Source organism: Bos mutus, chromosome 18 (genome assembly GCF_027580195.1).
Source record: "Bos mutus isolate GX-2022 chromosome 18, NWIPB_WYAK_1.1, whole genome shotgun sequence".
Taxonomy (NCBI): domain Eukaryota; kingdom Metazoa; phylum Chordata; class Mammalia; order Artiodactyla; family Bovidae; genus Bos; species Bos mutus.
Genome location: NC_091634.1, coordinates 27827095 through 27854073, shown reverse-complemented (window position 1 = coordinate 27854073; position 26979 = coordinate 27827095). Strand labels below are relative to the sequence as shown.

The following is a 26979-nucleotide window of genomic DNA, read 5'->3' as shown; positions in this document are numbered from 1 at the left end:
GGTTCTTTAAATGCCATATGAATGAATGTGTGGTGGGGCGAGTGGCTCTTGAGGCCCCACTGGCTGGGAGAAGAATGGGGTGCCCCTGCTTTCCCATCTGGTTGCCATACCTTCAGCAGACCCCTAGCAGTTCCAGAAGGGCTGGACAGATGGGTATGGTGAGGTTTATGTGTCCCAGAGGAACAGGTAGACACAAGGGCAGAGATGACCCTTAGCACAAGCCTGGGGGGTGTGGAGGGGTCAGTCCAGCCCCATGTGCAAGTGTGTTGCACACACAGGTGCTGCCTCAAGTGCCTTCTCTTCTATCACAGCGCAGGACTGATCCCACTGGGGGTTTTGTGGGAGTTTTGCTGTGCTTACATCCCTTCGACTCCTCCCCCTCGCCTCACTGTCCTCTTCTTACGCCAGGTCATGCAGAACAACCACATTGCCTCGGTGACCCTTTATGGCCCCCCCAGACCTGGTGCCCACCTGAGAACCGCGGAGCTCCCCTAGGAACGTCATGACCCTTGCCCCTCTGCCCCGTGGAACTGTGCATTGCATCCTGTTCAGTGGGCCACCCCGTGGGTTTTCTTGGACATCTTGCCAGTGTGGAAGGGCTGTTGTGTTTTGAGGTGGGGCTCAGGCTGGGCACTCTGCCATGGGGTGAGAGGCCCAGATATTCCTCAGTCCGTTCTCAGCCTGCTGGTGCCAACAGGGGACACAGACTGCAAAGAGAAGCACAAACTCTGAGCCTTGATACCTGGAGCCAGGAGCTCTCAACTAACATGTAAGGAGACAGAGTTCTGTCTCTTTGTCCCACACACATTGGGAAAACTTGGGACTTTTCTATGGCTGAGAACACAGGCACCCAGACAAGGACACGGTCCTGCCTTTGGCCCAACATTGCCACGTGACCTTTAAGGCAGGTAGCCTGTCCATAGTACTTGGTTGCGACTTTTGCACTACATCCACTTTAGTTACTTGATGAGCTGGCTGTGGCCAAGGTGGCCCACCTGCCCTTCCCTGTTTCTTTCTTGCACGTGCTCCCTGCCAAGCCCAGTAGGCACACCCAAGTGGTTGAAACACAACTTTCTACCATCAAGGTATGTGCCCAGGCCTGGCTCTACCTGTCTTGGAGCAAGCCTTCAAGGTCACCTGTTCCCCTGCTTTGCCCCAACGTTGCTGGTGGGGCTGCATGTTTCCATTCTGTTTGCCTGTTTTATTTAATGCCAAAGTTTTAGCCAAAGACATCTTGCTCCTTTTTTGTGTGTTTCAGCGTTCTGTTCTGCACTGTGGGCTTGGCTCTCCTGCCCTGACTCTGGGCAGTGTCCCCCGGCCGGGCCCTTTCACACGGCTCAAGGCCTCTGGGGCTCGTGGAGGGCTGGGCTGCTCCCTCTTCATGGGACTTGCTAAGGAAAGAAGCATATGTGCTTTAAAAATATTAATCCTTTTGAAAAGAATTGAGAAGAGAAATGTATAATTTTATCCCATTTTTAATATTTTGGTCTAGCAACTTGTGATACATAGATGACAATTTTGTGAGGTTTTTCAAATGTGTGTACATATTTTTGTAAATATGACTCTTTTGTAATTAATTCATGTACAGCCTCATCCTGTATAGTTTAACAATGAATGTGCGGGGGACCAGCCCCAGGCTCTTGTGTGATGTTCCCATGACTTCGTGACTGATTAGTGTCTTCCCGTGTGGATGGTGGCCTGGCCAGAGACCCCCACACATCCCACTGTGGGGCAGCCAGGACTCTTCCCATCCTCCTAGAATGGGGGAATCTTCCTCATGCCCTACCCATACCCCTCCTCCAATAAAAGACCTGTGCCCTCAGCAACAGCTCCCCATGTGCTGATGCTGGGATGTTTGTACTAAATAAGCCTGGGGGCATTGGTGTTTTTTGTTTGTTTGTTTTTGAGAAAGGGGGTGGTTGAAGATGGGGAATTTTACAGCTGATATCATCTTAGAAGAGGTTCCCTGGCTTCTCTGAAGGGGGCAGCACAGACTCCAGTGGGAGACTGGCATAGGTACATGGGTGTAGGTTCTTCTCCTGTGGGTAGCTGGAGGTGGGGAGAGACTTCAGGTAGGACAGTGTGCCCAGTCCGTGTGCCTCCATCCCAGGTGTTCCACCTAGTCCAGGGCTCAGGAGGGGCTGGCCCCAGGAAAGCAGATCTAAAGACCTAGACAGGGCTAAGACCAATTCAAACTGGAGGGGCAGACAGGAAGCAAAACACCTACTTTCAGATTGAGCTGTGGCAGAATCGCTGCCGGTTCCATGAGGACTGAGGCCAGGCCTTTTATCCCTTCCTGTGGGGTCCAGTCTTGAGAAAGACCTGCATTTGTTGGCATCACTCTAGGGGTTCTAAACTAAGGAGCATGGTTAGACTTCATGAGCCTCTGCCGCCACCCCTCCCCCCATATATACACTCACACATCCCTGCTCGGAGGACCAAGCATATTCACCTGCTTGGCAAAGAGCCTGGTTCTTCACCACCTCAGCCCTGGCTATCTCAAAAGTGCCACCATCGGATTGGTTCCAGGTCACGACCCAGTAGAGAGGGTCAGCAGGAGCCAAGCTCAGTCTTCATTCCCTGGGCCTTCTGAAGACAGACACCTGGATACCCCTTTATGGGGAAGAACCACATACACAGCACTAACCCACCTGGGGAACCTACCCTTCAAGCTACCTCCCACTTATATACTGGGTCTGAATGAGGGGGGCTTAGAGCTGTGATAGGAGGCTAGGGGCCCCACTGGAAAGGGCCAGCAGGAACAGGCCATGGACGCGCACAGGCTGGCCCGTTCGGCCCGTGCAGCAGGTGCCACATAAGCCATATGTCAGCAGCTGAGAGCCCGTGCACTACAACCAGCTCGCGATAAAAGCAGGGGTCGAAGGTGTGGAGGTGCGGTGCGGCTGAAGGTCGAGGGATGCCAAAAGTGCGGAAAGCAGGATGAGGCTCAGGCGTGAGGCGCAGGCGCTGTAGACACATGCCCAGAAAGACGTCGTCGATGGGGAAGAGCTCAACCTGCGCGCAGGCACCGGCCAGGCGGCGCAGCGTGGCCCCCGAAAGCACGAAGCCGCCGCCGCCTGCGTAGGCCGGGTAGGCTGGCAGGCCGTACACAGCCTCTGGGATGTAGTACTTGCTGGCCCGCACGCGGATTGGCCGCGCCTGCACGATCACGTCACCTGCAAGCAGGTCCTGCGCCGGATCCCTCGGCGCCAGGAACTCCAGCAGGTTTCCCACGTGCACGAACACGTCGGCGTCGCCTTTAAAAACGAAGCGCACGTCGGGGCAGTAGTCGGAGGCCCAGGCCAGAAAGTGGATCTCCTTGAGCGTTAGGTTGAAGAAAGTGTCGTCGAAGGCCCAGAGCAGGATGTCCGCGTACGCGTGGCTCTCGGCACGCAGCAGGGCGCTCCAGTGCGTTTGAGTGCCCGCTTCCGCCTCACCTGCGACTGTGCCTGTGCCCCTGGGTACGCCCAGCAAGAACACCCTGCGCACTAGCGCCCCCTGCACACGCCCCTCAGCGCCCCACGTCTGGCGCACGGCCTGGCGCCGCTCGAAGTCCGCCGCCACCGACTTGACGGCGATGAGCAGGTCGGGTCCGCGGGGGAACGCGCCATTTCCTTGGCACTTGTGCGGCTGATTAATGAGGAGAGGGAAGCGCCGCTGGTCTTTGGCGCGCAGATAGCGGCCGAAGTCAAAGGGTCCCGTGGGCGTGGGCGGCTCCGGCGTATCCCCTTCGTAGGCCGGAGGGGCTGCACCCGTGTCCGGGGCCTGGAATACACGGAGCCCTGGGGTGGGCCCCGGCACCGCCCTCCCTTGTGCTCGCGGCGCGCTCGTCGTCGGGGCCGCGCCTTCTTGCTGCGCGTAGAGCAGGAGGCCGAGGGTGGCGCCGAGGAGCAGCGTGAGCAACGCTTCTCGGCGTAGGCGCAGCCTCCGCCTCATGTCAGCCTGGCCGGCGCTCGCGCCCCCTGCGGAGAGACTCAGTCAGGGGCTCGCGACGTGGAAGCTAACAGCGGCGGGGGCTACCGCCCCGCGCTCCCGGAGGGGAGGCCGCGGGAGGCCACAGGCCAGGGGTCTCCGGCTACTGGTCGTTCACCCCCCTCCGGGGTCCTCCTGTTTTGGACCCTAACTCCCCCCACTGGGATAGACACCCTGAAAGGACAAGAGGTTCCTCCTCTTAGTCGTCTGCCACCCTCTCAGCTCCGGCCCAGGACAGTGCCCCAGAGCCGGGGCGAGAGACGCGGAGCCTCGGCCCCACCCCCTTCCCGCGCCGAGGCCGAATCCCTTCCAACCATCCCTACCCACCACGGCGGTCCTTGGGATCCTGACACACCTTCTGCCCTTGGGAGTGGCGCGGCCCCGGATGCCGGGGCCTCCGGGGCTCAACGCAGGGTCCCAAGGGCGGCCATGGACGGGGCTTGGGCCAAATGCAACGTTGGCAGGAAGGGGGGCCAGGGCCGCTGCCACGTGACCCTACAGCTGTGTGCGCCTGGACATCTGGAGCTCAGCTCCGCCCTGGCGCCGCGGGAAAGCTGTCTCCAAGTGGAGACTAATCCCTGAAAGGGATCCTCACGGTCAGCTATTTCTCCGGAAGGCTCCAAGAGGTGAGTTCTGGTCTTCGTTCTGACTTAAACTGCCCAATTCTGCCTTTCCAGGGGACAGGAAGAAGCACTGGCCTTTTTGGTTAGTTTCCCCACCCTTGCCTCTCCGGAGCCGGAAGGGCCTGGGCTGGCAGGAGCCCCAGCGCAGGCGGGCTTGTCATCCCCTGGCCCCTCCCAGGCCATCCTTGGAAGTGCCTCTTTTCTGCGTACCAGGAGCCCTGGTTCCCCAGGTACATGGAGTCTCCTTTCTCCTGGTTCTGCCATGCCCGCCAGCAGACACACCACACACACAAGGACCAAGACGACTGCTTGCTCAGTTCTCACAGCTCTGCCAGCAGCTGTCATGGGTCATGCCCAGATGGGGGTACTCCTTCTCAGGGAGTCAGGTGACTCGCCCAGGATCAGACAGACAGAAGGTAAGAGCACTGCCCAGGACTTCTGGAATTCCATCCAGGACTCCTCTGTCCTCCCTTGCCCCTCTCCCTACCCATCCGCAGGGATACAGGAGAGGGGGCCAACCCTGTCTTCTTTAACTTCACAGGTGAGCACTTCAATCTATCTCTGCAGAGGCAGTTCTGAGTCCTCTAGTCCCTGGTGGCCCAGGCCAGCATAGCCTCCTGCAGGAGGAAATAACCACGCCTAGGCCCACTGCAGGCCAGACAGGCTGGCAGGGATTGGTTCAGCTTAGGGAACTCCAGAAGTAGGTCAGTGTGCAAAGGGTTTGATCGGAACCCAGGCAGGCAGAGAGGTGAAGACTGAGAGGCCAGACCTTGTCCAGCTATGCTGCCACCTCTCTCTCCCTGGAACTCAGAGCCTCCAGGTGGGGCCTGGAGTAGACAACCCCACCCCACCCCCAACCCCACCCCTGAGTTTCTGAGGGCAGACTAGGGAACCAGCACTGCTGCCCAGCGCCATCTTCTTTCCCAGTGGCTATGACTGCTCCTTCTGACTTCTTCCCACCAGTGTTCTGCCTTCCAAAATAAACCCTCCATCCTGGGCCTCACCCTCCTGCTCACAGACTTTTCAGGAGTCCTCTCCTATCTGTGGCTTTCTCTACTGCTTCCACTCCCATCCCTCCTGTGGTCTGGTATCAGGCTGTCCCCACTATGTCCCAGAAACAGCCTCCACCTAGTAACCTTTTCCCTGACTCCAGTGGACACTCCTCGGCCTTCACAAATTCTCAGCCTCCATCACAGCAGGTAGAGCCATTCCTCTGGCTTCCAATCTGGTTTTCCTCCTTCCTCTTTGGGTTGCTCTTTTTTTCCAGTTGGTGTCCTTCAGGACCTCCCCCTGGGCTGTCCCAGCCACTCCCGCCTGTATATTTCAGAGTCCTTAGCCTTGACCCTCTCCTGAACTCAAAACTACAGCTCTAGCTATCCCTGAACTCCTGGTGTTCGATAGGAACATCACGCCCAGCTTGTCCCAAACAGAGCAAGCGCTTCACCTTCCCCAGGGCCCCTATTTCACCAAGCAGATCGCTCCTCCCATCTAACTGGCAAAACTCTGGAGTCCTCTCCCACCTCTCTCCTCATTCAGTGTCACCAGGCCTGTTGTCCTTTGTCCTAAACAGCTCTCAGTGTTCATCCTTTTCCTCCATCTCTGCTACCAACTGCCTCAGCCTGGGGACTGTACTCTCTCTCCCTCTGAATCCTCACTCCCAGCCTGAACTGTCAAACCCCTTTAAAGGCCTCTCACTTGCCTCCGGATAAAATCCAAACTCTTGTAAAATGCCTCTGCCTCCCCCACTCTCCAATGGGTCTCTGCAAATCCACCCACCCCTAGATCCAGCCACTGTAAACCTTCTGTTCTAATACCCCTCCCTCTCACCTTCCTCAAGACTTCACCTGAGGCTGGCCATGTCAAGAATACTGCCCTTCTCTCATTCCATCCCCGCCCCAATATTCACACTCATTTCTCCCCAAGGAAGCCTAACCCCTAACCTGGGTTAGACCCCTGCTCAGTTGTTCCCACAACGCCTTGCATTTTTCACATCCAAAAAATGGGTTGTATTTTATTACTTTATATTCAGAGTCCCACACTGAGTGTGAACTGACAACGGACAAGAATCATGTGTTTTGTTCACCACAGTATTTGCAGCACCCAGGATGATGCCTAGGATACAGCAGGTCCTTAATGAATAATAATGAATGAAGAGGTAAAGTCTGGCTGAAAGCCCTTCTTTTAGGGTGGGAGAAGGTGAAGCAGACCTTGCAGCAGGTCTGTTCTAGATACTAGGGTAGAGACCCATTCACTCTGTCTCTATCCTAGTATCTAGAACACAACGCCCAGTGACACCCCAGCAGACATGGTGGGTGCTTGTCTGACTCCTGGAGAGGGCCTCCATCATCTCTGCGCAGCAGCTCCAGCAGCTCAGCTAAGTGGGGTTGCTAAGTGTGGTCTCAGAGTCGCATGGTGGACAAGAGGTCAGCAGTAGCAGCAGAAGGGACCTACGGTCATCCAGGTGCTCCAAACCCTGGCTGGGCAACTGACCGACCTCCCCTTTCTCTGGTACTCGGCCTAGGCCAGGCTGCTGTCAGGATTCGCCAGGCCCAGCAAGTCCTCCGCCAGGCTGGTGAGCTCGTTCTCCTCGAGCGCCTCCACCAGGCGCTGCAGCGTGGCGCGGCGGCCCTCGGCCTGCACAAAGCGCCGCAGCAGCTGGAAGGCCTGCTCGTACAGCCCGTCGCGCTCGTATTCATAGGCCAGTGAGTCCAGCGCCGGGTCCCGCAGCGCGCGGCAGCTGCGCTGCAGAGAGCGCCCCACCTTGCGCCACTTGAGGCCCACTGAGCGGGCGAACTTCTGTTGATCCTGCAGGTTCAACGGCCGGTTCACTGCAGAGAGAGTGGGGAGGGAGTGAGCTCGGGATACCCTTCCATTCCCGCCACAACTACCCGGCCCAGACCTCGCCCCTCCCCAAGCTTCATCCTCCTGAGGATCCTGCCTTTCCCTCTCTCCGAGAGTCTCACCTATGGGCTGACCCTGGAACAAAAAAGTTTGGCCAGGCAGCGGTGGTGGCGGTTTCTCCTCCGGCGGAGAAGGTGCCAGAGACTGCAAGGGGGCTGGAGTGCCTTGCACGTCGCTTCCTTGGCCCCCCGCCGAACCGCACGTCAGATTCCTGAGCGCATTCTCCAACTCGGTGAGTTCCTCATCCCGGAGCCGGTCAGGCTAGAGAGGAGAGTGCGGCGTCGGTGGGGGTCTCCGCAGCGAATTCCCGCCCCACCCCACCCTGGCCCCAGCCCGGCCGCACCTTCTGGGCGCATATGCAGTTCAAACAGCGCTCCTCGTTGGTCAGCAAGGCATCCAGCTGCTCGGCGCCAGCGCGCAGCTCCAGTTGCAGTGGCACCGAGTTCAGGGCCAGTGCCCGAGCCAGGCACCCTTGCAGCGTGGCTCTTAGCGCCCCCTCGCGGTAGGCGCGGAGGAAGCGGCTGCACGCCTGGCGCCCGCTGAAACGCAGTTGCACGATCAGCTGCGGATCGCTGCGGTGGATCTTGAGCATCTGCAGCACGTCGGGGCTCCCGCCACTCTCTGCGGAGGCGGGCAGTCAGGCGCCATGCGGGGCCATGCTCCATGAGGCCGGAGAAGGAATGAAGCCTGAGATGAGACGCCCCCCAACCCCCAGACACCTAGGGGCGCAGGTATACTCCAGAGTTCCCGGCTGGGAAGCCGAATGATGAGGCAAACAGCAACAACCCAGAATAAAGGCCAGGACCTATCACAAGGATCACCCTGAGACGGAGTGGGTGCCACTCTGAAGCCTCAAATGAGGGTTGACAAAAGGAACGTAGAAGAGACTTTGCAGAGTAGAAAGGGGCGTTTGCCCTGGGCACCCCAGACCTCTGGGTAGGCAGCTGGCCATGCAGTGGGCGGGAGGTTTCAGGTCTTCCGCCTCCTAGTACTGCTTCCCCCCTCCCAAGGAGAGGGGCTGTCACTGTTCTGAGGCTGGGGCCAGATCCCCCAACCAGCTTCAACCTCCTGTGGCCTCTGCCCTCAGATGGGAAAAGTAGGCTGGAAAGGGAGGTACTGGGGAAGGGTCTTGGGCAAGGAGTGCTGCAGTGAGAGAGGAAAAGAAGAGAGAGAGTGTAATGTAAGATAAGTAGAAAGCAGTGAGCAAGCGGCCTGATATGGGGAGTTGGGGAGGGGCATGGAGTAGGGGAATATTAGTGCACACATAGGTAGACTACACACAGACACAGGGACACAAGTCTATACCGAAGGGCACTTATGCGTACCAGAGAAGAAAGACCCTACATAACCAGGCATCCTCCTCCTGTCATCCCCAAGGAATCTTTTCCTCAAACCAGTGATTAAGCCGAAGCCCACAGAGTCGAAGAGGTTGGGGGGGTCTCAGTCCCTGGCCCCGCCCACAAAAGCCCCAGGCCGCCCTTTCTTCCCCAAGTGCCTGCCCAGCCACACACCTGCTAGGGCAGTCTGGAGAGCCCCGTACATTGCCACTTTCTGCTGCTGGTGAGCGTAGGCATCGGACAAGACCACTTTGTCCAGTGAGGACTCCACAAACAGGTATGCGCTGCCCACCCACTCCTCAAGCCCATTTGGCCCAGCCGCCATCTTGCCTCCTGGGGACAGAGATAGGCATTCAGATCACCCCCGGCCCAGCCCTGGAGACAGCTTTCCAGTCCCACATGGCCCAGCTGTCCCCACCCAGATGGCACACTTTTGAAGGTAAGTTCATAATCCCCTAGGCAGCTCCTTTTGCTTCTGGTCCCAGCTCAGCTAAGAGTTGTAGTCAGGACTGTCCCTCCACTGCCTTCTCTCAGAAAGAGCCCAGGGTCACAGGGGTGGGAGAGGAGAGGGACAATGTTGCAGTAAAAGCAAAGAAGTTCTGCCCCCCTCCTCAGGGCAGGGTGTCTTTCTTTTCAAAGCTGACTGGAGACACCCTCCTCCTGGATGGTGCCCACCCCCACAGGACAACCAGACTCATGTCCTGGTATGCCCTCAGTTCATATTTGAGGATCCCCACAGGAGAAGGCAATGGCACCCCACTCCAGTACTCTTTCGTGGAAACTCCCATGGATGGAGGAGCCTGGTAGGCTGCAGTCCATGGGGTCGCGAAGAGTCAGACACGACTGAGTGACTTTCACTTTTCAATTTCATGCATTGGAGAAGGAAATGGCAACCCACTCCAGCATTCTTGCCTGGAGAATCCCAAGGACAGAGGAGCCTGGTGGGCTGCCTTCTATGGGGTCGCACAGAGTCGAACACAACAGCAGCAGGGATCTCAGAGCCCCCACTTAGGTTTATTCTCCAGCATTCCTGCTGTACCTCCTGGCTTCACTTCAAAGGACACCTGTAGTTTGCTCCTGCCCAGATTCTCTACCCCAGTCCTGACTGACCTCTGGGGACTTCCCTCTACCCTTTTCTCAATCCACAGGCCTGTTGGAAGGACCAACCTCGCCCCTGACGTCCAGCCTAGCCAATCTGCATCTTCCATTCACCTTCCTGAAATGGTTTGTTCTGAGTTGGGCATAGGATTCATATTGGACCTATCAGAATCAACCTGCAATTTGGGCTTCCCTGTTGGCTCAGTGAGTAAAGTGTCTGCCTTCAATGCAGGAGACCTGGGTTCAATCCCTGAGTTGGGAAGATCCCCTGGAGAAGGAAATGGTAACCCACTCCAGTATTCATGCCTGGAGAATTCCATGGAAGGAGCCTGGTGGCTGCAGTCTATGGACTGTCAGACATGACTTAGCAACTAAACCAATAGGAAAGAGGAACAAGTTTCCCTTTCCTATCTTGAAGCTGAGCTAGAAGGAAGGGTAGGTCTCCTTTGCCATTCTCAGCCTGACTGAGAATGAAACTGGCATAGAAAGCTACAGAGCCAAGAGATGAAGAAGTGCACCCCTAACCACACCATGTCCCCGGCTCTAGCTGCATCTTGGACTTTTCTGTTATGTGAATTAAATCATTCCTTTTTAGTCTCAAGTCTTTGGAGACAGTCTCTTGTCTGATGCCATTCAAGTTGTTCTGATACAGGCTCCTTCTCTGTCCAAACACAGTCAGGGCCCTTGACATTAGCATCTCCTCTAATCTATCTTCAACAAAATCCTAGCTCTAGATCAAGGAGCAAAATTCTCACTCAGGGAACCATGGCACTGGCCTGTCAGTGGCCTCCCAGCTATAGCACTATGAGCAACAGGTGGAGAACTGCCCTGCCTCTTCTTCAGACCTTACCTGAGGCAACATCATACCCTTTTCCTAGAAAAATGGGTTCAAGGGAATTCCCTGGTGGTCCAGTGGTTAGGACTCAGTGCTTTCACTGCCAAGGGCCTGGGTTCAATCCCTGGTCAGGGAACTAAGATCCCTCAAGCTGTGCGGTGCAGCTGGCAAATTTAAAAAATAGTAATAATAAAGGAAAAGAGAAATGGCACCCTCCACTTTCACCGGACCTGGCAGGAAGAATGATACCTGATAATCCTACCCTGAGTTTGAGCACAGGGAACATATCTTTTGACCAGCTCCCCCCATAATCTTTTGGTAGAAAACTTACTAATACTTGTGTGTTTATCCAAAACAATAGAAATTAACAAAAAATTAGCATTGTTTATTTCTCTTGGGGAAGAGGGAGATTGGGGTGGTTTTTATTTTCATTTTATTTAAATATTCTACTTTATGTGAAATAGAGATTTCTTTTGTATTAAAAAGGCATATTTGTTTTTCTTAAAAAGCAAAACAAAACAAAAACGGGGTAGATGACAAGTGGGACCAAGAGCAGTAGGGAGACAAGTGGGAAGTCCTGGGGTATTGGCCCAGAGTGGAGAAGTGGGAACCTGGCCCCAAAACATTTCCTCTTTCACATCTTCTTAGCCCCCTGACTGAAGGGTGCTGACCCCATAGGGTGGGTAAGTAAGGGCAGGACCAGACAGTCCTCTGCCCAACTGGCCAGCCTGCAGGACACTGCAAACCAAGAGGAGGGGGAATCTCTGTCATACTCTCTAGGACTGGAACAGGAGAAGTCAAACCAGCCTGATAACTGTTGAAAAGTGGCAGGGGTGGGGCGGGGTGAGGGGCGGGCCTTGCCTCGCTAAGCCCCCTTGGGAACTCTTGTGTCCCTTCACAGAAGCCCCTCCTCGGGAAGCCCCGCGCCCCACCCACCTGGAGTCCGCCTCTCTACCAGCGGGGCCACCGGGGTCCTGGGAACTCTTAGTTGGGCTGAGATCGTAAGGGACACGTGGGTACCGACTCAGGAAAATATGCCCCTGCCATCGGTAGCCAGCCAGCGTAGCGCTCTATTAACACTGACAGAGGATGAGATGGTTGGATGGCATCACTGACTCAGTGGACATGAGTTTGAGCAAACTCTGAGAGATGGTGAAGGACAGGGAAGCCTGGCGTGCTACAGTCCACGGGGTGGCAAAGAGTTGGACACGATTTAGCGACTGAACAATAACAGTCCTGAGTAGCTCCACTTCTGGCCGGCTAGGCGGTGACGACCTGCAGGGGTGGCCTCTCAAGGACTGAAAAGCTGCGAGTCCCAGCATCTACTCAAGTAGAGCCTCTCAGAGTTCTAGAGGGGAGCTCCCCGGCCTCCCACTAGCCCACCCTCCTGCTGGAGTTTCGCGTTTGCAACTGACTCTGACCAGCAAGGGGTTTCTCTCGAATGTCTGTTCAGAACCAGTACCACCCCGTCCTCTCACCCACAGGGCCCTGCCGCCCCTTGAAAGCCCCTAGCTGGGACAAGGCACTCGCAGGGGCCAGCGTCGGTACCCTCGCTCCAGCCTCCCACGGAAACAGCCCAATAGGCCACCACCACCACCACTTGACCCGAGCAGCCGCGGGTGACAACCGCACCGCGCCTGTGCTCCCGAGTCAGGATCCGCCTCGGCTCCTGCCGGCAACGGAAAGCCCACCCACCCTCTGCACTAACCTGGCCGCCTGGGCCCGGCCTGGATTCCCACGCCCGCCGGCTTCCACTGGACTCGCGCTGCTTCCGGGTGTGCGCGGAGAGCAGGGGCGGCACCCCAGTCCGAGCCGCCCCGTCCGTCCCGGCGTCCCGCCCCCCGGGTTCCCCGCGGTTCCTTCCCGCCACTGTCCTCTGCGGCCAGTCCCCAGCCTCTGGGCAAAGCCCACCCGATCCGCTGCGCAGGTAAGACACTGGCGCCTGAGGTCAAACAGCAGGCGGAACTGCCCGCGGCAAGGGACTTCGAGGACTTGCGGTTCTTACGAGACCGGAGGGCCCCAGGGTGAGAGCCGATCCTCTTTCTCCAGCGCGTAAAGGATGGAGCAACGAGGGGGCGTCCCCTTCTGGGTGGTCGAGCTCCTCTGATTCTACCTGACACTCTGAACTGGGTGCCTAGTTCAAGAGTGGCGGAGGGTATCAGAAACTCCCGGGTACTCGAGACACAAATTCCAGCAGGGACCGTTAGCCTAGAAAATATGGGAAAATAGAAAATTGGCCAGTGGCGTCAAACGTTGTGTACGAAAACCTTTAAGCACCTTAAATTAAAATTGGCAACTTCAAAAAGGACGCACAGTCTCCAACAAAGGCCGCGCTCTGATGTGGGTCTGTGGAATTCCAGTTGAGCCTAAACCGCCCAACGGGTGCCTGGGCTGCTCGGGGTTCAGGATCGGAATTTGAATCCAGGGTCCCTCAGGCCCCCATAACCCCAAGATTTTCTCCGCCTCGCTGGCCTCTCATTGGAAGAACCCAAGTTGTCTCCCCCAGTGAAGTGGAGGAAGGAGCCTCTCTTCTCCTTGCGTATTCAGCTACGCCCGACCCGCACCTCTGCTTCCTGATTGGCTTCTGGTACCTGTCAATTAAAAGTTTTCCTTAATGTTCCCGCCCTATTAACCCTGCCGTCACTCTCTAGTGACCGGTGGGGCTAGGACCAGGTTTCTCAACTTGGGACCTGTGGCATACACCTGCACTTGTTGAAATTCATATTCCTGGACCCTACTGTTTGAGGAGAGCTTGATTTAGTAGGTGGGGCCATGAAATCTGTAAGGTAAACAAATGTCCGGGTGATTCTGCTGCCCAGAGCCCTTTTAGAAGCCATTTCAATGGCCCTTGGTGTTTGGGCTCCATCGTTCCCTAAGTACTCAGGGTCTAAGTTGGGAGGCAAGCAGTTCAGTGACCTCTATAAGACTAGTCCGGGCTCTCTGGCCGCCGTGATGGTGCGGTAGAGGGAGACTGGGGCGAGGGACTGAGGAAGACGTGGTGGTATGGAGTCAGGGCCTGGGCAATGGCCCTCCAACTTCCTCAGAGACTTTGGTGACTAGGAGAAAGATCTGACAGCATCGTCCCAAATCCAGGTATTTGGCTTTATCAACCTGGTGCACGGGTTGTGGTGAGTTCCTTCTAATAGAGTATTATAAAACGTGGATTCGTTCAACAAGTGAGAACATAGTTTAAAGGAAGAATCAGAAATGCTCGGCATCCCAGGCAGATTTCACGGATCTGAGATCTGTGTACAGAGTTCCAGGCTTGGTTTAATAGCTTGGTTAAATGCTCTGCTGTCACAGTCTTGAAATCCTCGATAATATTTTAAACAGAGAGACCCACGTTTTCATTTTGCACTGGGCTCTGCAAATTTACATAGCGGATCCTGGGCCCCAGGCATTTCTACACTTATGCTCCAAGTGTTCCCCTGAACACTGTGGCCTTCCTGCAGGGGGGCCCCCACCTGGCCATGGCCGAGCCTGGAGAACAGCTGCCGGAGGAGGTGCTGGCGCTCATCTTCCGCCACCTGCCCCTGCCCGACCGCGCTGCTGCAGCGAGGGTCTGCAGAGCTTGGGCTGCCGCTGCCACCTGCAGCGCTGTGTGGCACGACACGAGCATCAGGTGAGCAGGCTCTCCCCCCTCCCACCTTCTCCCAGTATTGGTAGAGTCAGAGGTTGGGGCGATGCAGTGACTCTTCTCCGTATTAAAAAGCGTCATTTCTAACATTGGCCACCTACTGTGTACCAACCATTGTTCTAAGGGCCTTACGTATACCAATCTTTCTAATCCTCACAAACACTTTATGTGATGGACGGATAGTAAGTATTATTATCTCCATCGCACAGATAAAAAATTGAGACAGATTTAATTACTTCCTCACTCAGCTGAGAAGTGACAGGCAGAATGTGAATGCGGCAGCTCACAGGCCCCGCCCCGCCTCCTGAAGACCAATGAGAAAGGTCATTTTCTAAAATACCCTGGCTTTCTCAGGCACGGTTTCAACTGGCGGCAGATGCGTCTGAAGGAAGGGACAGGGTTCCCTCGTAGCTTCCCTAGGAGCGACCAGGCACGGTCGGACCAAGGAGGTGTGTGGGTAGGAGGCAGGAAGTGGGGATGGTAACCGGAACCCAGAGAGAGGGATGGGTTAGAGTCCTCTCGCCAGGTCGCAGGGACTTGGCCGGCCGACGCCTTTTCTCCACCACTCTACCCCCAAGTTGCGACTGTGAGCTGGAAGGCATGCTGCCGCCGTATCTGTCCGCCTGCCTGGACCACGTTCAGAATCTATGGCTGGAATTTGAGCCGTCGAGGAAGTCGAGTCGCAGGGCGGCCACGGACTTACTGACTGCACTGACCGGCCGTACCCCTGGGCTGCGAGGCCTGTGCCTGGAATGCCGCGGAGAAAAGCCGCTCTTCGACGCCGGCCGCGACGTCCTGGACGCGGTGCACGCCCTCTGTGGGGCGGCCCGCGCGCTGCGCCACCTCGACCTGCGGCGCCTGCCCTTCTCACTGGACGACGCGCTGGTGCTGCAGGTGGCACACGGTTGTCCGGAGCTCCGCAGCCTTTTTCTAGATAACAGAACGCTGGTGGGCAGCGTGGGGCCGGGCTCCGTGCTCGAGCTACTAGAGGCCTGCCCCTGCCTGCGCGCCCTTGGCTTGCACCTGGCCAGCCTGTCGCGCACCGCGCTTGAGGCACTGGCGGCGCCAGAGCGCGCGCCTTTCGAGCTCCTCGCCCTGCGGTGCGCGTGTCCGGAAGACGCACGCGCGCCCCCCCTGCCTGATGAAGCCTGGGCCGCGTTGAGCCTCCGCCACCCGGGACTGCAGGTAGAGCTGGAGCTAGAGCCGGTGCTGCCTGCAGAGAGCGTGACGCGCGTCTTGCAGCCAGCCGTACCCGTGGCTACGCTGCGCCTCAGCCTTTCTGGGGACACCGTAGGTCCAGTGCGCTTCGCGGCGCGCCACTACGCCGCAACATTGCGCGCGCTTGAGGTGCGCGCCGCAGCCTCGGCCGAGCTGGATGCCGCACTGGAGGAGCTGGCAGCGCGCTGCGCGGGCCTGCGCGAGGTGCACTGCTTCTGCGTGGTGCGGCCTTCCGTGCTGCACGCCTTCCGCGCGCGCTGCCCGCGCCTGCGCAGCTACACGCTCAAGCTAACGCGGGAGCCGCATCCCTGGCGGCCCACGCTTGTGGCGTGATGGGACAAACGCTCTTTCCGCTCCCTGCGGACGTGTGTCCTCTGAAATGCTGCGTGGGTTTGCCCAGGGGCGGGCCAGCTGTTCGCCCTCTTCTTTGGGACTCTTGCCTCTTGTCCCTCTCGAGGATTGGAGCCTATGTATGGAGTGGCGTCGGTACCGGTCCAGGGCGCCCTGAGTCCATTCATTGCTTTCAACATCTTCAGACACCCACTGTCCCCACAGTACAGGGATCACCCTCCTCCAATCCCAGCCCTCTGCAAACATGTCGCTAGCTCGGCGGCCCTGGCGTGGCGGGAGGGAGGGCACTGGCTCAAGTTGTGCCTCAGGGGGATGTGTGTTAGTGCCTCTGGAGTGAGTGTGAAATAAATCAAGCATTATCTCTGCGTCCTGTGAAAGGCCGGGTCTGCTCTGAACTGACAGAGGCTGGAAGAAGGGTAGGGAGGGTTTGAGACCTCAAGGTCCATTTCTACCGGTGCGGCTGCATCGGTCAGGGTTGGGGTCCTGACATCTTCGGAATGACAGCGTCCCAAGTTCCGCGGGAGGGTATCTGCTTCTCCTCCCCACCGTCGCTGCTCCTATCTGCCACTCTCCCGAGGCTTGCTGTGCCCATTCCATCGCTTTCCCAGCCTACATCAGGCTGTGTACGCTCGATTTCTCCCGAAGAACACAGGAGCAAACAGCGGGCCTGAGAAGGGTGCGACTCAAACTCAGGTCTCCCTCCCTCCTGCACCCTGCCCCCACGCACATCCGATCCCATACTGCCCTTTCGGTCCGCTGGTGTTGTGGCCGCGGCCAGAGCCCCGCCCCGCCAGTTCGCACGTGGCCCCCGCCTGACCCGGCGCCGGGAGGCGGAGTAGGGCGGGGCGGGCGGCAAACGCAGCACTTTCCGCGGCTTTGACAAGTCCGCGGCGGCCGGGCCCGAGCGCTTAGCGGGGCCGAGACTGCGCCATGCAGGAAGCGCCGGCCGCGCTGCCCACGGAGCCGGGCCCCAGCCCAGTGCCTGCCTTCCTCGGCAAGCTATGGGCGCTGGTGGGCGACCCGGGCACCGACCACCTGATCCGCTGGAGCCCGGTGAGGGCTGGGGCCCCTCGACTTCCTCAGTGGTCCCCGGGTTCCTCCACGTCAGTGAACGTCCACGCTCATCAACCCCTGCCTGGGACGGGGTTGTGGGTCCCTTGATTCAGCCGTCTAGGGTAGGCGACGGCTTGGGCGGGGGTTGTGGTATTGGAGATGGAGGTGAGGCGACTTCCTTCGGGCAGAGGAAAGGGTAGGAGCCTTCTGAAGGAGACCCAGCACCCCGAGGTCTTCTAGTTCCCACCCTATCCCATCAGACAGATGGGTAAACAGAGACCAGGAGAAGGGAAGGGCTGGGTCTGATTCTAACTCAGAGTCACAACGCGGGTCGGGGAGCCATCCGGGTCTGGAACCCAAGTCTGGCCTCTGCGCCTCCTCCTAGAGAACCGAGTAGGGAGTCTGGGTGGGCTGGGGTAGAGGTTCATTGTGGTCGCCCCGGGATAGGCCTTAGAGCTGGTTCCGGCCCGGCCTCGTCCCACGTCCCCATGAATGACAGTCTCGGTCTCCAGAGTGAGTGTGAGTTTATGTGCGCGCGCCAGACCACTGGCTTGGCCGTGGGCGGGCACCGCTCACCGTGTCGTCTGGTCTCCGCCCGCACCGTGAGTGGGCGGGCGGTGCTCTCCTCAGAGCGGCACCAGCTTCCTCGTGAGCGACCAGAGCCGCTTCGCCAAGGAGGTGCTGCCCCAATACTTCAAGCACAGCAACATGGCAAGCTTCGTGCGGCAACTCAATATGTGTGAGTCCCTAGGGCCTAGTGGGAATCGAGCGTGGGTGACTTGGTTCGCGGGGACTTAGCAACTTACGCTCCCGCGCCCCGCTCCCTAGACGGTTTTCGGAAGGTGGTGAGCATCGAGCAGGGTGGCCTGCTGAGACCCGAACGGGATCACGTCGAGTTCCAGCATCCGAGCTTCGTACGCGGCCGAGAGCAACTGCTGGAACGCGTGCGCCGCAAGGTTAGGGGCGGCCAGCAGTGACCAGCGAACCTGGGTGGAAGTGGGACAGCTATTTCGTGCGACCCTTACCTGAGAGAGCCTCCCACCTGCAGGTGCCCGCGCTGCGCAGCGACGACGGCCGCTGGCGCCCCGAGGACCTGGGCCGGCTGCTGGGCGAGGTGCAGGCTTTTCGGGGAGTGCAGGAGAGCACCGAGGCGCGGCTGCGGGAACTCAGGCAGTGCGGGGGGAGGGGGCGGAGGAGGTTGGGGAGGGAGAAGGGGGGCTCTGGGCGCGAGGACACTGGCTTCTAGACGGTTCTGGGCAGCTCCTTCCTCTCTTGTGCCTCGGCGCCTCCTCCAAGACCAGTGGGCCGAACTGTGGCAGTCTCTTGACTATGGATGGACGATCATCCGAGTGGGCGCGGGCGCGGGCCTGCCATTCTGGGGGTGGGGGTGGTGACCCCGCGAACTCTCAGATGCCTCAGCACCCTCCCACGCCTTTTCCCCAGGCAGAACGAGATCCTGTGGAGGGAGGTGGTCACCCTGCGGCAGAGCCACGGTCAACAGCATCGGGTCATCGGCAAGGTGTTCCTCTGCCCCGACCCCACTCCTGAACGTATCCCCCCAACGCCCAGCCCTGGAAGCCCCCTGGAAGTGTCTTGTTAGAGTGAGGGGCAAGGCCCCAAAGATGAGTTAACCCTTTGTTTTCAGCTGATCCAGTGCCTCTTTGGGCCACTTCAGGCTGGGTCTGGCAGCGCAGGAGCTAAGAGGAAGCTGTGAGTGAGAACCCCAGAGACGCCCCCACCCCCTACCAGAGCCCTGGCAGGACTCCTTCTCCTTCAGAAACCCCTTCACCTGCCTTTCCCACTGCACTACCGTCTTCCTCACCCCATCGCCATCTCCCCAAAAGCCCCATTCCAGGGCTTCCCCCTACCCCTAATTCTACCACCAAAACCCTGACTCTCAGACCCCTCACTTCCAGGACCTTAACCCTGTATTTCCACCCCATGATCCCCTTCCCCCTCACCCCAAAGCATCCCAAGAGCAGAGGGTCTGGGGCCCAAACCAGGCTTCCTCCCTCCCCTCTGCCCCCAAAGGGCCCCCATCTCTGTGGGGGGAGCCCCTTCTGCCTCCAGCATGTGACTGATGCCCTGGCAACAGGCCTCAGCTCTGCTGACTTGGCTGCTGGGGCCTGTGGGAGGGCGGTGGTGCAGGCTGAGGGGCCTGGGAGATGAACCTGCTCAGCCCCCTGCCTGTGCCCCTGGCCACCTTGCACAGGTCGCTGATGCTGGATGAGGGGTGCCCATCGCCAGCCAAATTCAACACCTGCCCCTTACCTGGTGCCCTCCTGCAGGACCCCTACTTTATCCAGTCGGTAGGTTTTTGCTTCTCCTCTCATCTCTCCATAGAGAGCCTGTTCCCTTTCCCCATTCCCCTAAAAGAACAGATTTTTTTAAAAAAGAAATAGAAGAGAAGATAGAGCCTAGCCTCCCTCCCACCAGACCCTGCGTGGACCAAGCCTCCCCCCTCAAGCCTTCCCCCTTAGGTCTTGCCCATGTGGTACCAGTCAGGCTCCGTCTCACCCTATGACTTTAGGTGAAGGGCACAACCTCGTCTTCTACTTACAGCCCCTCCCGGAGACCACGCTGGGCCTCAGCAGCCCTCACAGGGCCAGGGGCCCCATCATCTCCGACCTCCCGGAAGACTCTCCTTCCCCTGAAGGAACCAGGCTTTCCCCCTCCAGTGGTGGTAGGAGGTAAGAGGGACAGGGGTTGCCCTCTGGGGAGCTGTGGGGGGTGGGCCTGGCAGCCCAGATGGCTGTGGGGATAGGGGGAGAGGTCAGCGCCAGGGTCTGGTTGAAGCTTTTCTCTGGTGCAGGGAGAAGGGCCTGGCACTGCTCAAAGAAGAGCCAGCCAGCCCAGGGGGGGAAGGCGAGGCCGGGCTGGCCCTGGCCCCAAACGAGTGTGACTTCTGCGTGACAGCACCCCCACCGCTGCCTGTGGCTGTGGTGCAGGCCATCCTGGAGGGGAAGGGGAGCTTCAGCCCTGAGGGGCCCAGGAATGCCCAACAGCCTGAACCAAGAGGCCCCAGGGAGGTTCCCGACAGGTGAGCAGAAAGCCCATTTGTGATTACAAACCCCATGGGCCACTTTTGCAGCTAGACCGGCACTAGCTAGTCCTGAAACTTCCCAGCCTTGTCTGCCCCAGGGTGGCTGAGGAGGCAGCCATGATCTGACCTGATTTTGCAGAGTTGCTCTAAGGAGCACCAGCTTCAGAGGCCCCTGGAAAGTGGAAACTTCTCAGTGGCAGGGCTGAGGAGTCTGCATTTTAAATGCCACCACTGGGGTGATTGTAAAGATTGTAAAGTACATAACAGTTTAGGACCCACTGGTACTGATAACTGCCTGGTGGGGGCAGGCACACGACCCAAACCTCAGGCCAAAGGTAGGAGGCAGAAGGTGCTTTCTCTGTGCCCTTCTGTGTGTGTGGGTTGGGAGGTCCTCTTCTAACACTCTAGATGTTGTCAGATTAGATCCTGATGTATCCAGGTTCCTTGGAAACCTAAAGCAAGGAGTGGCCAACAGCAGTTCTCTGTGCACAGGGGCCCTCTGGACCTGGAGAGGGGAGGCCGGAGCCCAGACAGTCTGCTGCCTCCAATGCTGCTTCGGGCCCCCCCTGAAAGTGTGGAGCCCGCAGGGCCGCTGGATGTGAGTACACGTTCAGTGAGGCAGGGGCACAGGGCTCGGTGGGCTCCAGCTGTTTGGGCACCCTGGGGAGGACACCGTTGACCCAGAGCTACCCTCAGGTGCTGGGCCCCAGCCTCCAAGGGCGGGAATGGACTCTGATGGACTTAGACATGGAGCTGTCCCTGGTAAGATGGGGGTGGGGAGGGTGGCGGGGGTGGGTGCTGAGAGTTGCTCAGCCAAGCCCTTTAGTCCACCACTGTTCTCCCTCTGCCAAAGCCCCAGCTCCCTTCCCCAGCTGCTTCCTGGGGTTCTCTTCTGCAGTTGCAGCCCTTGGTTCCAGAGAAGGGTGAGACCGAGCTGGCGGTTAAGGGGTTAAATTCTCCAGGCCCAGGTAATATATGTGGTGACTCAGGGACCTGGGGGACACCCTGAGGGGCCTGAGGTATCACGATTGGGTGGGCTGGGCAGTCGATGTTTTGGAGGGAAATCTCCCAGGCTGGGAGAGAGGGGGAGGTTGAGAGTGGATCTTTCATCGCAACTGACCAGAGGGCAAGGCGAGTGAAGCTCTCCTTCCCCGAAGAAAGGAGATGACCATCTCTCCCTGCTGAGTACAGCCCCGCTTCTCCTAGGAAAGGACTCCACACTCGGGGCACCACTCCTGCTGGACGTCCCAGCGGCCTTAGGAGGCCCAGCCCTCAGCCTGCCCGGAGCTTTAACCATTTACAGCAGCCCTGAGAGCCGGGCCTCCTACCTGGGCGCGGGAGACAACCCCTCACCCTGAAACCCCCTCCACTCCGAAGCCAGCCCTGCTGAGGGGCTGGCCGGCAGTAGCACGCCCTGCTCGGCTTCCTTGAGCCCCCTGGTGGACGCTGAGTGAAGCCCCACTTACTTGGCAGCCCCTCTCCATTCCCGAGTCCTGCATAAAACCGCAATTTTTTTTCTGTTTCTGGTCTCTGTTTCCTCTACCGACCAGGGAGCACAGAAGTCATGGGTGGGGGGCGCCTTTGCCTTCATAGAAACGTCCAGATCCCAGGGCTTTAATGTTAATCGAGGAACCCTTGGAGAGCGGAGGTGCCTCCGAGGCCGAGCTCTCCTGCTTAGGCCCCATCCTCCGGGTGCGAATCCAGGGCTGGCGCATGGCCACTATGACCTCCGGGAATCGGGGGCTTTTAGGGGTCACACCCAGAACCGCAGTGCACCCGCTCTGTGATCTTGAGTAAGCTGGGCTCCTTCTCTGAGCCTTCTCTGTGCAGGCAAAGAGAATGGGTGTAAAACGCATGGGAATTGCTGGGGTACTTGGGTCCGCGGGCTTAACGGTCCCCACCCTGACTCCTCCGGCGCGCCCGGGGTGATGAGGGAAAACGCAGCCAGGCGGTACTCGACCTCTGCGGGCGGCCTCCCTGCGTCCCGAGAAGAACGGCCCCCTCTCCCCACCCCCTCCCGGTTCCCGGCAGCCCTGGCCGCCCCGCCCCCGCCGCAGCTGCTGCTCCCATCCCCACCCTGCCTGGCCCTTTCTGCCTCGTCATCTCCTGCCCTGCTGAGGCTCGACCCGTGAGTGGGGCCGCCAGGAGCGCAGGGACCGGGAGCCCCACCGAACTCCTCCCCCTCCGGCTGGGGGAGGGAAGAGAAACTGAGTTTGGGCGAAATCCGCGCCCGATCACCACCAGCAGCCGTGCGCGAAGGTCTGTGAGCCCCGCCCTCTCCTCCCCTCTCCTTCCTTCTCCTCCCTTCCGCAGGACTCTTATCTCTGGGGCTGGGTGTAGGGATGGATGTTGAGTTCGCAGGTGCGCGACGTCTTCCGCGGTGGCCCACCACCTTCGCTCCTTAGCCAAAGAACGCGCAGGGAGCGAGGTGGGGAGGGCGGCAGAGACCCTTGACCACGCGTGCTAACTGGAGCCGCCAGGTCCTCTGGGAAAAATCTGGGCTGTGACCATTGAAGGACATAATTTCGATATTCTGAGCATTAAATCTCAGAGGATCCAGACTAGCTGGGGTCTCTGCTCTCCAGACAGGACAAAAGGCAGGACTTGAGGTAACTAGAGGAGGAAGCTAACATGAAAATAATTTGGGGAGGAGGGAGAAAAAAGGAGGGGCCAACCTAGTATGTCCCCTCCCTCTCTGCACCTGTGGACAGTGGGTTCTGCCCTCCCTCCCTTCCTGCACTTTTGACCGGGGGGACAGAGTTTGGAAACCTCAAGTAAGAGGGCAGAGGATCCATGGTACACAGCCCAGTGATGTCAGCCTAGTGCGGGTGTATGATGTTCACTGGGATACAGAGGAGAAGGAACGTATCTGCCTCCGGGACACTCCTGCATTGGGGTAAACGAGGAGACATTTGAGTCTTGAAAGATGGGTCCATCTTTCAAGGGAGGAAGAAAGGGGATTCCAGGCCCAGGGAAGAGTGTCTACAAAGTTTGGGAAGTGCCGGTACTGAATGGTTGAGGGAAGTGGGGGAAAGCCTGCTATCTAGGGGCTGGGAAGTGAATAGATAGTCTGGATTCTCTCTGGTGGTCCCACGAGGGTTAGGGGACAGGTTGTTATGGTTGGCATTCTGCTTGGCCAGACACCTCATAGTTCAGGCTGGAGCAAGTCAGACTCCAGTTCTGCCACTTGGTCTCTCTGAGCCTGTCTCCTCATCTGTAAAATGGGCACAATAATCCTACCCTAGAGAGTTGTCAAAGTCACTGTTCTGTAGGGTGATGGACAGGAGTGAGAGGTGCTGGGAGAGACTGTTACAGGAGATGAGGGGTGGAGGGAGATGCCAATTCTCTCTGAGATGTCAGGGGAGGAGCAGCATTTGTCACAGATGGGACATGAAGGGAAAGGGAACGGCAAAGGGTCTCTGCTCATGGCCTGAGGGAAGGGCTGACACCTCAGTATGGCTAGGAGGGGTGCAATGACTAGGGAGGCATAGCATGACACCAGGCAGTGAGAGAGATGGGGGTTAAGACCAAATCCTCTCTCCCAGACCTAGAGCCAAGTAAGGAGGTAAAGGGGGGACCCCAAAGAGAGGATGAAATCCTTGGACAAAGCCAAGGCCAAGGGAGATGGACTGAGAAAGGGAGTGGCCCAGGGCCTGACCTAATTGCCCCTTAATGCCAGGGACCTTGCTGCCTGGGTCAGGCGACCCAAGAGGAGATGGGCCATTGTCCTTGGCTGTTGATAAGTGAACAAAGCAGATTAATTTCTGCCCAAGGCCTGCTGTTGGGGTGGTGACAGCCTCTCAAAATGGGAGGATCCACTGAGGAAAACGGTGAACGTTTGACATTTGCTGGTAGCTTTTATGAGTTGAGTCCTGGATACTTCAAGATGATGGCTGTGAATCATTCCCAGGGCAGCAGGGAGACAGTTTGGTCTCAGGTGATGTCAGAAGATCTTGGTCAGAGCTAAGACTCAAGAGGACTCAGGTATCTCTACTCAGGTATTAGGGAACCAGAAGAGGCCAGGAAACCACATTGGGGTTCCAACATGGTGGTGGTATCAGTGAGGGGGTGCAGAGGCAGGGGCCTGTCCTGGAAGGATGGACCTCAGGGTCAGGATAAGGGTCTGGACTTCCTCCAGTAGGTGAGAGGAGCAGGAAGACTCTCAGCACTGGGATCTGGGAGGGGAGATATGGAGCTTTGCAGGGTCTAGGCTGGAAGTGAGACTAGACTCAGTGGTGAAGTTGACAGAAGTATTCGGCAGATAGACTGGAAAGGAACTTGATTGCAGGCTGGGTGTGGTTTATCAGTACCTTGGGGAAGCAGGTTAGGAAAGAGAAGTTAGGTTGGATAAACTAGGTCTGAATCTATCGCGGTGTCTAAGGTGGCAGGGGCTCAGGAGGAAGGACCTGCTTGGGGAGAGCAGTCAGAGTAGATGAGGGTCCTGGGGTAGCTAGGGGAGGAGAGGAGTGCCACAGTTAACATTTAGGGACCGAAGGTGAAGCCCGAGGCAGAGATAAGATAGAAAAGGTCAGGGAGGCAGGATCGGTGCTGCGCTGCGGGGCTAACAGACCGCAGAGATCCAGGTGAACTTAGACCCCAGCCACGGATGTTCACTGGGGCCCCGGGAGAGAGGTCAGAAGCAGGGGAGCTCCCGCCCCCACTACCTTTCGCCCCTCACCTCCGATGCAGCCCCTACCATGGGCAACACCCAGGAAAGGCCATCAGAGACTATCGACCGCGAGCGGAAACGCCTGGTAGAGACGCTGCAGGCGGACTCGGGGCTGCTGCTGGATGCGCTGCTGGCACGGGGCGTGCTCACCGGGCCCGAGTACGAGGCGCTAGACGCGCTGCCTGACGCCGAACGCAGGGTGCGCCGCCTGTTGCTGCTGGTGCAGAGCAAGGGCGAGGCTGCCTGCCAGGAGCTGCTGAGCTGCGCCCAGCGAACTGTGCGGGCGCCGGACCCCACCTGGGACTGGCAGCACGTGGGGACCGGTGAGAGCCTGCGGGGGAGGCGGACCCTAGGTCAGAGGAGGGGGCGTGGCATGGGGGCATCGATCCATGGTCTTCCCCAAAGACTTGCACATGTGCAGAGGAAACCACCGAGGATAAACTGAGCCTGAGACACTCCTACCTCCGCCGTAGGCTACCGGGAACGAAGCTATGACCCTCCATGCCCAGGCCACTGGACTCCCGGGGCTGCTGACTCAGGAACCACGTGCCCCTGGCTGCCCAGAGCTCCAGAATCCGACGAGGCCCGGGGTCCTGAGGACTCCGAGGCAGCACAATCCGGAACCCTCGAAGAAGCTGAGCCAGAGCTGGAAGCCGAGACCTCTGAAGGGGCTGAACCGGAGTTGGACCCCCAAATGGATCCGGAACCAGAGCCAGAGGCGGAACCGGAGCCAGAGGCGGAACCGGAGCCAGAGGCGGAGCCAGAGCCAGAGGCGGAGCCAGAGCCAGAGCCAGAGCCTGACTTCGAAGCTGGAGACGAGTCTGAAGGTGTGAGGCTGCCCAAATCTGGCGGGAGGGCATGGCTTGGGAGGTGGAGGAGGCGGGGCTCCACCTGAATGACCAGGCCCTCTCCATTATTTCTAGATTCCTGAAAGCCATAGCACCGACAGGCCGCTCTTCATCCTAGCAGCATGTGATCTGGGATCCTGCCGAAGTGGGGTCAGACGCCACCAGTGTTCCATCTGGCCCAGTACCACTGAAAGTGAATAAATTCTGGAGGGTCAGCCTGGACTCTGATTGTGGCTCTTTGCCCAGGAACGAGGATGTGGATGTCTGCCTCTAAGTCCCAAAGTCTTTGGGCAGCCCTGTGCCCATGGCACAGTCCTCAGCCCATTTCTGTCCTTAACAGTACAAGCTGTACCCCTGGAGACCCCAGACCCAGGTCCCCAGTGGGACAAGGGCCAGATTCTTGGACCCTGCTCCATGGCCCTTTTATCATTTGGGGACATGTGTCATCACCAGCCCCACCCCAGAAAGCCCCTAGCACTGGCACAAAGGGCCAGGAAAGGGGCTTGGGAAGGGAGATTAAGAGAGGAAGTGATCGTGAGTAGATGAAGCCGACACACTTCATTATAATTGTTTTAATTGACTTTTCTCAGGACTGGGAGCTCAGTGAGGATTCTGACCAGTTAACTGGTACACAGAAGGTGCTCTACACATATTCAATGACTAAAGGAATAAGGACTTTCCAGCTGTGTGTCCAAGTTTTCGAATGGAAAAACTAAGGCCAAGGGTGGGAGCGGGGCTGGGTCAACCTCACACAGCTGAGTCTGAGGTGAAACTAGAAGCAACAATCATCTTGGCACCTCTCCTGGTTGAAGAGAGGCTCAGAACTTGGAACCACTGGGGGCCTGCCCCTCAGGCTTGATTGTGGATGCTGCCAGCCTATGCCAACTTCTGCCAGAGACCAGCTGCGAGGGTGTGAGCAAAGACAGGGACAGCAGAGGCCAGTGCAGAGGTTGAGGGCAAGGCCAGGGGAGCTCTCGGCTTGACTCACAAGGCCTGTGTATGTGTGAGGGAGGGCGGGGCTAGGAACATTCAGTGCCTTCCAGAGGAGCCCTATTCCCTCCATCGAACTTTCAGAAGCCCAGGACACACCGCACATAAATAGGGAAAACACACAACGACAATGGGAGAGGCAAAATGCTGGAAAGCACAGCCCAGCCCAGCTGGGTCTCTACTACCAGGATCCCTGCTCCTTGAGTCTGTGTGAAAGCCAGGACGGCAGGCTCAGGCAGTCACCCCAGGAGAAGGGAGATCCCCACCAGGACCCAGTGAGAGGTAGACAGCGTGAAAGCTGAAGGAGCACCAAGGGGCCAGGTGGGGGGACGAAAAGACTGGAGTACGCATACACCCAAAGCCATCTCATGCAAGAACAAGTTTCTACTCCCAACCCCTCCCCC

General features: G+C 58.2%; 6 protein-coding genes across 24 annotated transcripts in view; 4 read left to right on the top strand and 2 right to left on the bottom strand.

The window, feature by feature from the left end:
• PHAF1 (phagophore assembly factor 1) overlaps positions 1 to 1643 on the top strand; it is a 29218-nt gene extending 27575 nt beyond the window's left edge. For all 4 annotated transcript variants that reach the window (XM_070388265.1, XM_070388266.1, XM_070388267.1 and 1 more), the window contains one exon: positions 409 to 1643. In XM_070388265.1, coding sequence (XP_070244366.1) covers positions 409 to 495 — 87 coding nt within the window. In that variant the 3' untranslated portion in view covers positions 496 to 1643. The remainder of the gene's footprint in view (positions 1 to 408) is intronic.
• B3GNT9 (UDP-GlcNAc:betaGal beta-1,3-N-acetylglucosaminyltransferase 9) lies at positions 1460 to 4705 on the bottom strand. 4 transcript variants are annotated; one of them, XM_070388269.1, is made up of 2 exons: positions 4296 to 4705; positions 1460 to 3962 (listed from the first exon to the last, which is right to left on the bottom strand). In XM_070388269.1, the coding sequence occupies exon 2, from the start codon at positions 3934 to 3936 to the stop codon at positions 2731 to 2733; it is 1206 nt and encodes a 401-aa protein (XP_070244370.1). In that variant the 5' UTR covers positions 3937 to 3962; positions 4296 to 4705; the 3' UTR covers positions 1460 to 2730. The 4 variants fall into 4 exon arrangements, with proteins under 4 accessions (XP_070244370.1, XP_070244369.1, XP_005896624.1 ...); XM_070388268.1 differs by having other exon boundaries at positions 4300 to 4705; XM_005896562.3 differs by having other exon boundaries at positions 4328 to 4705.
• Positions 4706 to 6590: 1885 nt separating this feature from the next.
• TRADD (TNFRSF1A associated via death domain) lies at positions 6591 to 12605 on the bottom strand. The gene is made up of 5 exons (XM_005896561.3): positions 12475 to 12605; positions 9008 to 9166; positions 7840 to 8117; positions 7559 to 7757; positions 6591 to 7423 (listed from the first exon to the last, which is right to left on the bottom strand). Exons 2-5 carry the CDS (start codon positions 9156 to 9158, stop codon positions 7113 to 7115), a joined length of 939 nt encoding a protein of 312 aa, XP_005896623.1. The 5' UTR covers positions 9159 to 9166; positions 12475 to 12605; the 3' UTR covers positions 6591 to 7112.
• On the top strand, positions 12564 to 16630 carry FBXL8 (F-box and leucine rich repeat protein 8). 4 transcript variants are annotated; one of them, XM_005896560.3, is made up of 3 exons: positions 12564 to 12693; positions 14219 to 14388; positions 14982 to 16630. In XM_005896560.3, the coding sequence occupies exons 2-3, from the start codon at positions 14237 to 14239 to the stop codon at positions 15952 to 15954; spliced, it is 1125 nt and encodes a 374-aa protein (XP_005896622.1). In that variant the 5' UTR covers positions 12564 to 12693; positions 14219 to 14236; the 3' UTR covers positions 15955 to 16630. The 4 variants fall into 4 exon arrangements, with proteins under 4 accessions (XP_005896622.1, XP_070244372.1, XP_070244374.1 ...); XM_070388271.1 differs by having other exon boundaries at positions 12666 to 12790; XM_070388273.1 differs by lacking the exon at positions 12564 to 12693 and adding an exon at positions 13419 to 13552.
• A 175-nt stretch (positions 16631 to 16805) lies between these two features.
• On the top strand, positions 16806 to 21590 carry HSF4 (heat shock transcription factor 4). 9 transcript variants are annotated; one of them, XM_070388256.1, is made up of 13 exons: positions 16806 to 17025; positions 17656 to 17764; positions 17854 to 17981; positions 18074 to 18198; positions 18469 to 18544; positions 18671 to 18735; positions 19314 to 19334; positions 19588 to 19715; positions 19942 to 20065; positions 20561 to 20666; positions 20765 to 20830; positions 20922 to 21036; positions 21275 to 21590. In XM_070388256.1, exons 1-13 carry the CDS (start codon positions 16903 to 16905, stop codon positions 21424 to 21426), a joined length of 1338 nt encoding a protein of 445 aa, XP_070244357.1. In that variant the 5' UTR covers positions 16806 to 16902; the 3' UTR covers positions 21427 to 21590. The 9 variants fall into 9 exon arrangements, with proteins under 9 accessions (XP_070244357.1, XP_070244358.1, XP_070244353.1 ...); XM_070388257.1 differs by having other exon boundaries at positions 16810 to 17025; positions 20967 to 21036; XM_070388252.1 differs by having other exon boundaries at positions 16810 to 17025; positions 19238 to 19334; positions 19838 to 20065; positions 20967 to 21036.
• Positions 21591 to 22131: 541 nt separating this feature from the next.
• NOL3 (nucleolar protein 3) lies at positions 22132 to 25807 on the top strand. Of its 2 annotated transcripts, XM_070388275.1 has the most exons (5): positions 22134 to 22327; positions 24758 to 25060; positions 25211 to 25455; positions 25492 to 25564; positions 25661 to 25807. In XM_070388275.1, the coding sequence occupies exons 2-5, from the start codon at positions 24766 to 24768 to the stop codon at positions 25666 to 25668; spliced, it is 621 nt and encodes a 206-aa protein (XP_070244376.1). In that variant the 5' UTR covers positions 22134 to 22327; positions 24758 to 24765; the 3' UTR covers positions 25669 to 25807. The 2 variants fall into 2 exon arrangements, with proteins under 2 accessions (XP_005896621.2, XP_070244376.1); XM_005896559.3 differs by having other exon boundaries at positions 22132 to 22327; positions 25211 to 25564.
• Positions 25808 to 26979: the final 1172 nt, after the last annotated feature.

Coding starts and splice junctions, on each gene's coding strand:
- TRADD (XM_005896561.3), bottom strand. CDS start 9,158: ATGGCGGCTGGGCCAAATGGGCTTGAGGAGTGGGTGGGCAGCGCATAC. Junction 8,118..9,007: donor TCTCCAGACTGCCCTAGCAG/GTGTGTGGCTGG, acceptor CCGCCTCCGCAG/AGAGTGGCGGGAGCCCCGAC. Junction 7,758..7,839: donor ACTGCATATGCGCCCAGAAG/GTGCGGCCGGGC, acceptor TCTCCTCTCTAG/CCTGACCGGCTCCGGGATGA.
- HSF4 (XM_070388251.1), top strand. CDS start 16,903: ATGCAGGAAGCGCCGGCCGCGCTGCCCACGGAGCCGGGCCCCAGCCCA. Junction 20,667..20,764: donor AGCCCGCAGGGCCGCTGGAT/GTGAGTACACGT, acceptor AGCTACCCTCAG/GTGCTGGGCCCCAGCCTCCA. Junction 20,831..20,921: donor TAGACATGGAGCTGTCCCTG/GTAAGATGGGGG, acceptor CCTCTGCCAAAG/CCCCAGCTCCCTTCCCCAGC.
- NOL3 (XM_005896559.3), top strand. CDS start 24,766: ATGGGCAACACCCAGGAAAGGCCATCAGAGACTATCGACCGCGAGCGG. Junction 25,061..25,210: donor CTGGCAGCACGTGGGGACCG/GTGAGAGCCTGC, acceptor CCTCCGCCGTAG/GCTACCGGGAACGAAGCTAT.
- FBXL8 (XM_005896560.3), top strand. CDS start 14,237: ATGGCCGAGCCTGGAGAACAGCTGCCGGAGGAGGTGCTGGCGCTCATC. Junction 14,389..14,981: donor TGGCACGACACGAGCATCAG/GTGAGCAGGCTC, acceptor TCTACCCCCAAG/TTGCGACTGTGAGCTGGAAG.
- B3GNT9 (XM_070388269.1), bottom strand. CDS start 3,936: ATGAGGCGGAGGCTGCGCCTACGCCGAGAAGCGTTGCTCACGCTGCTC.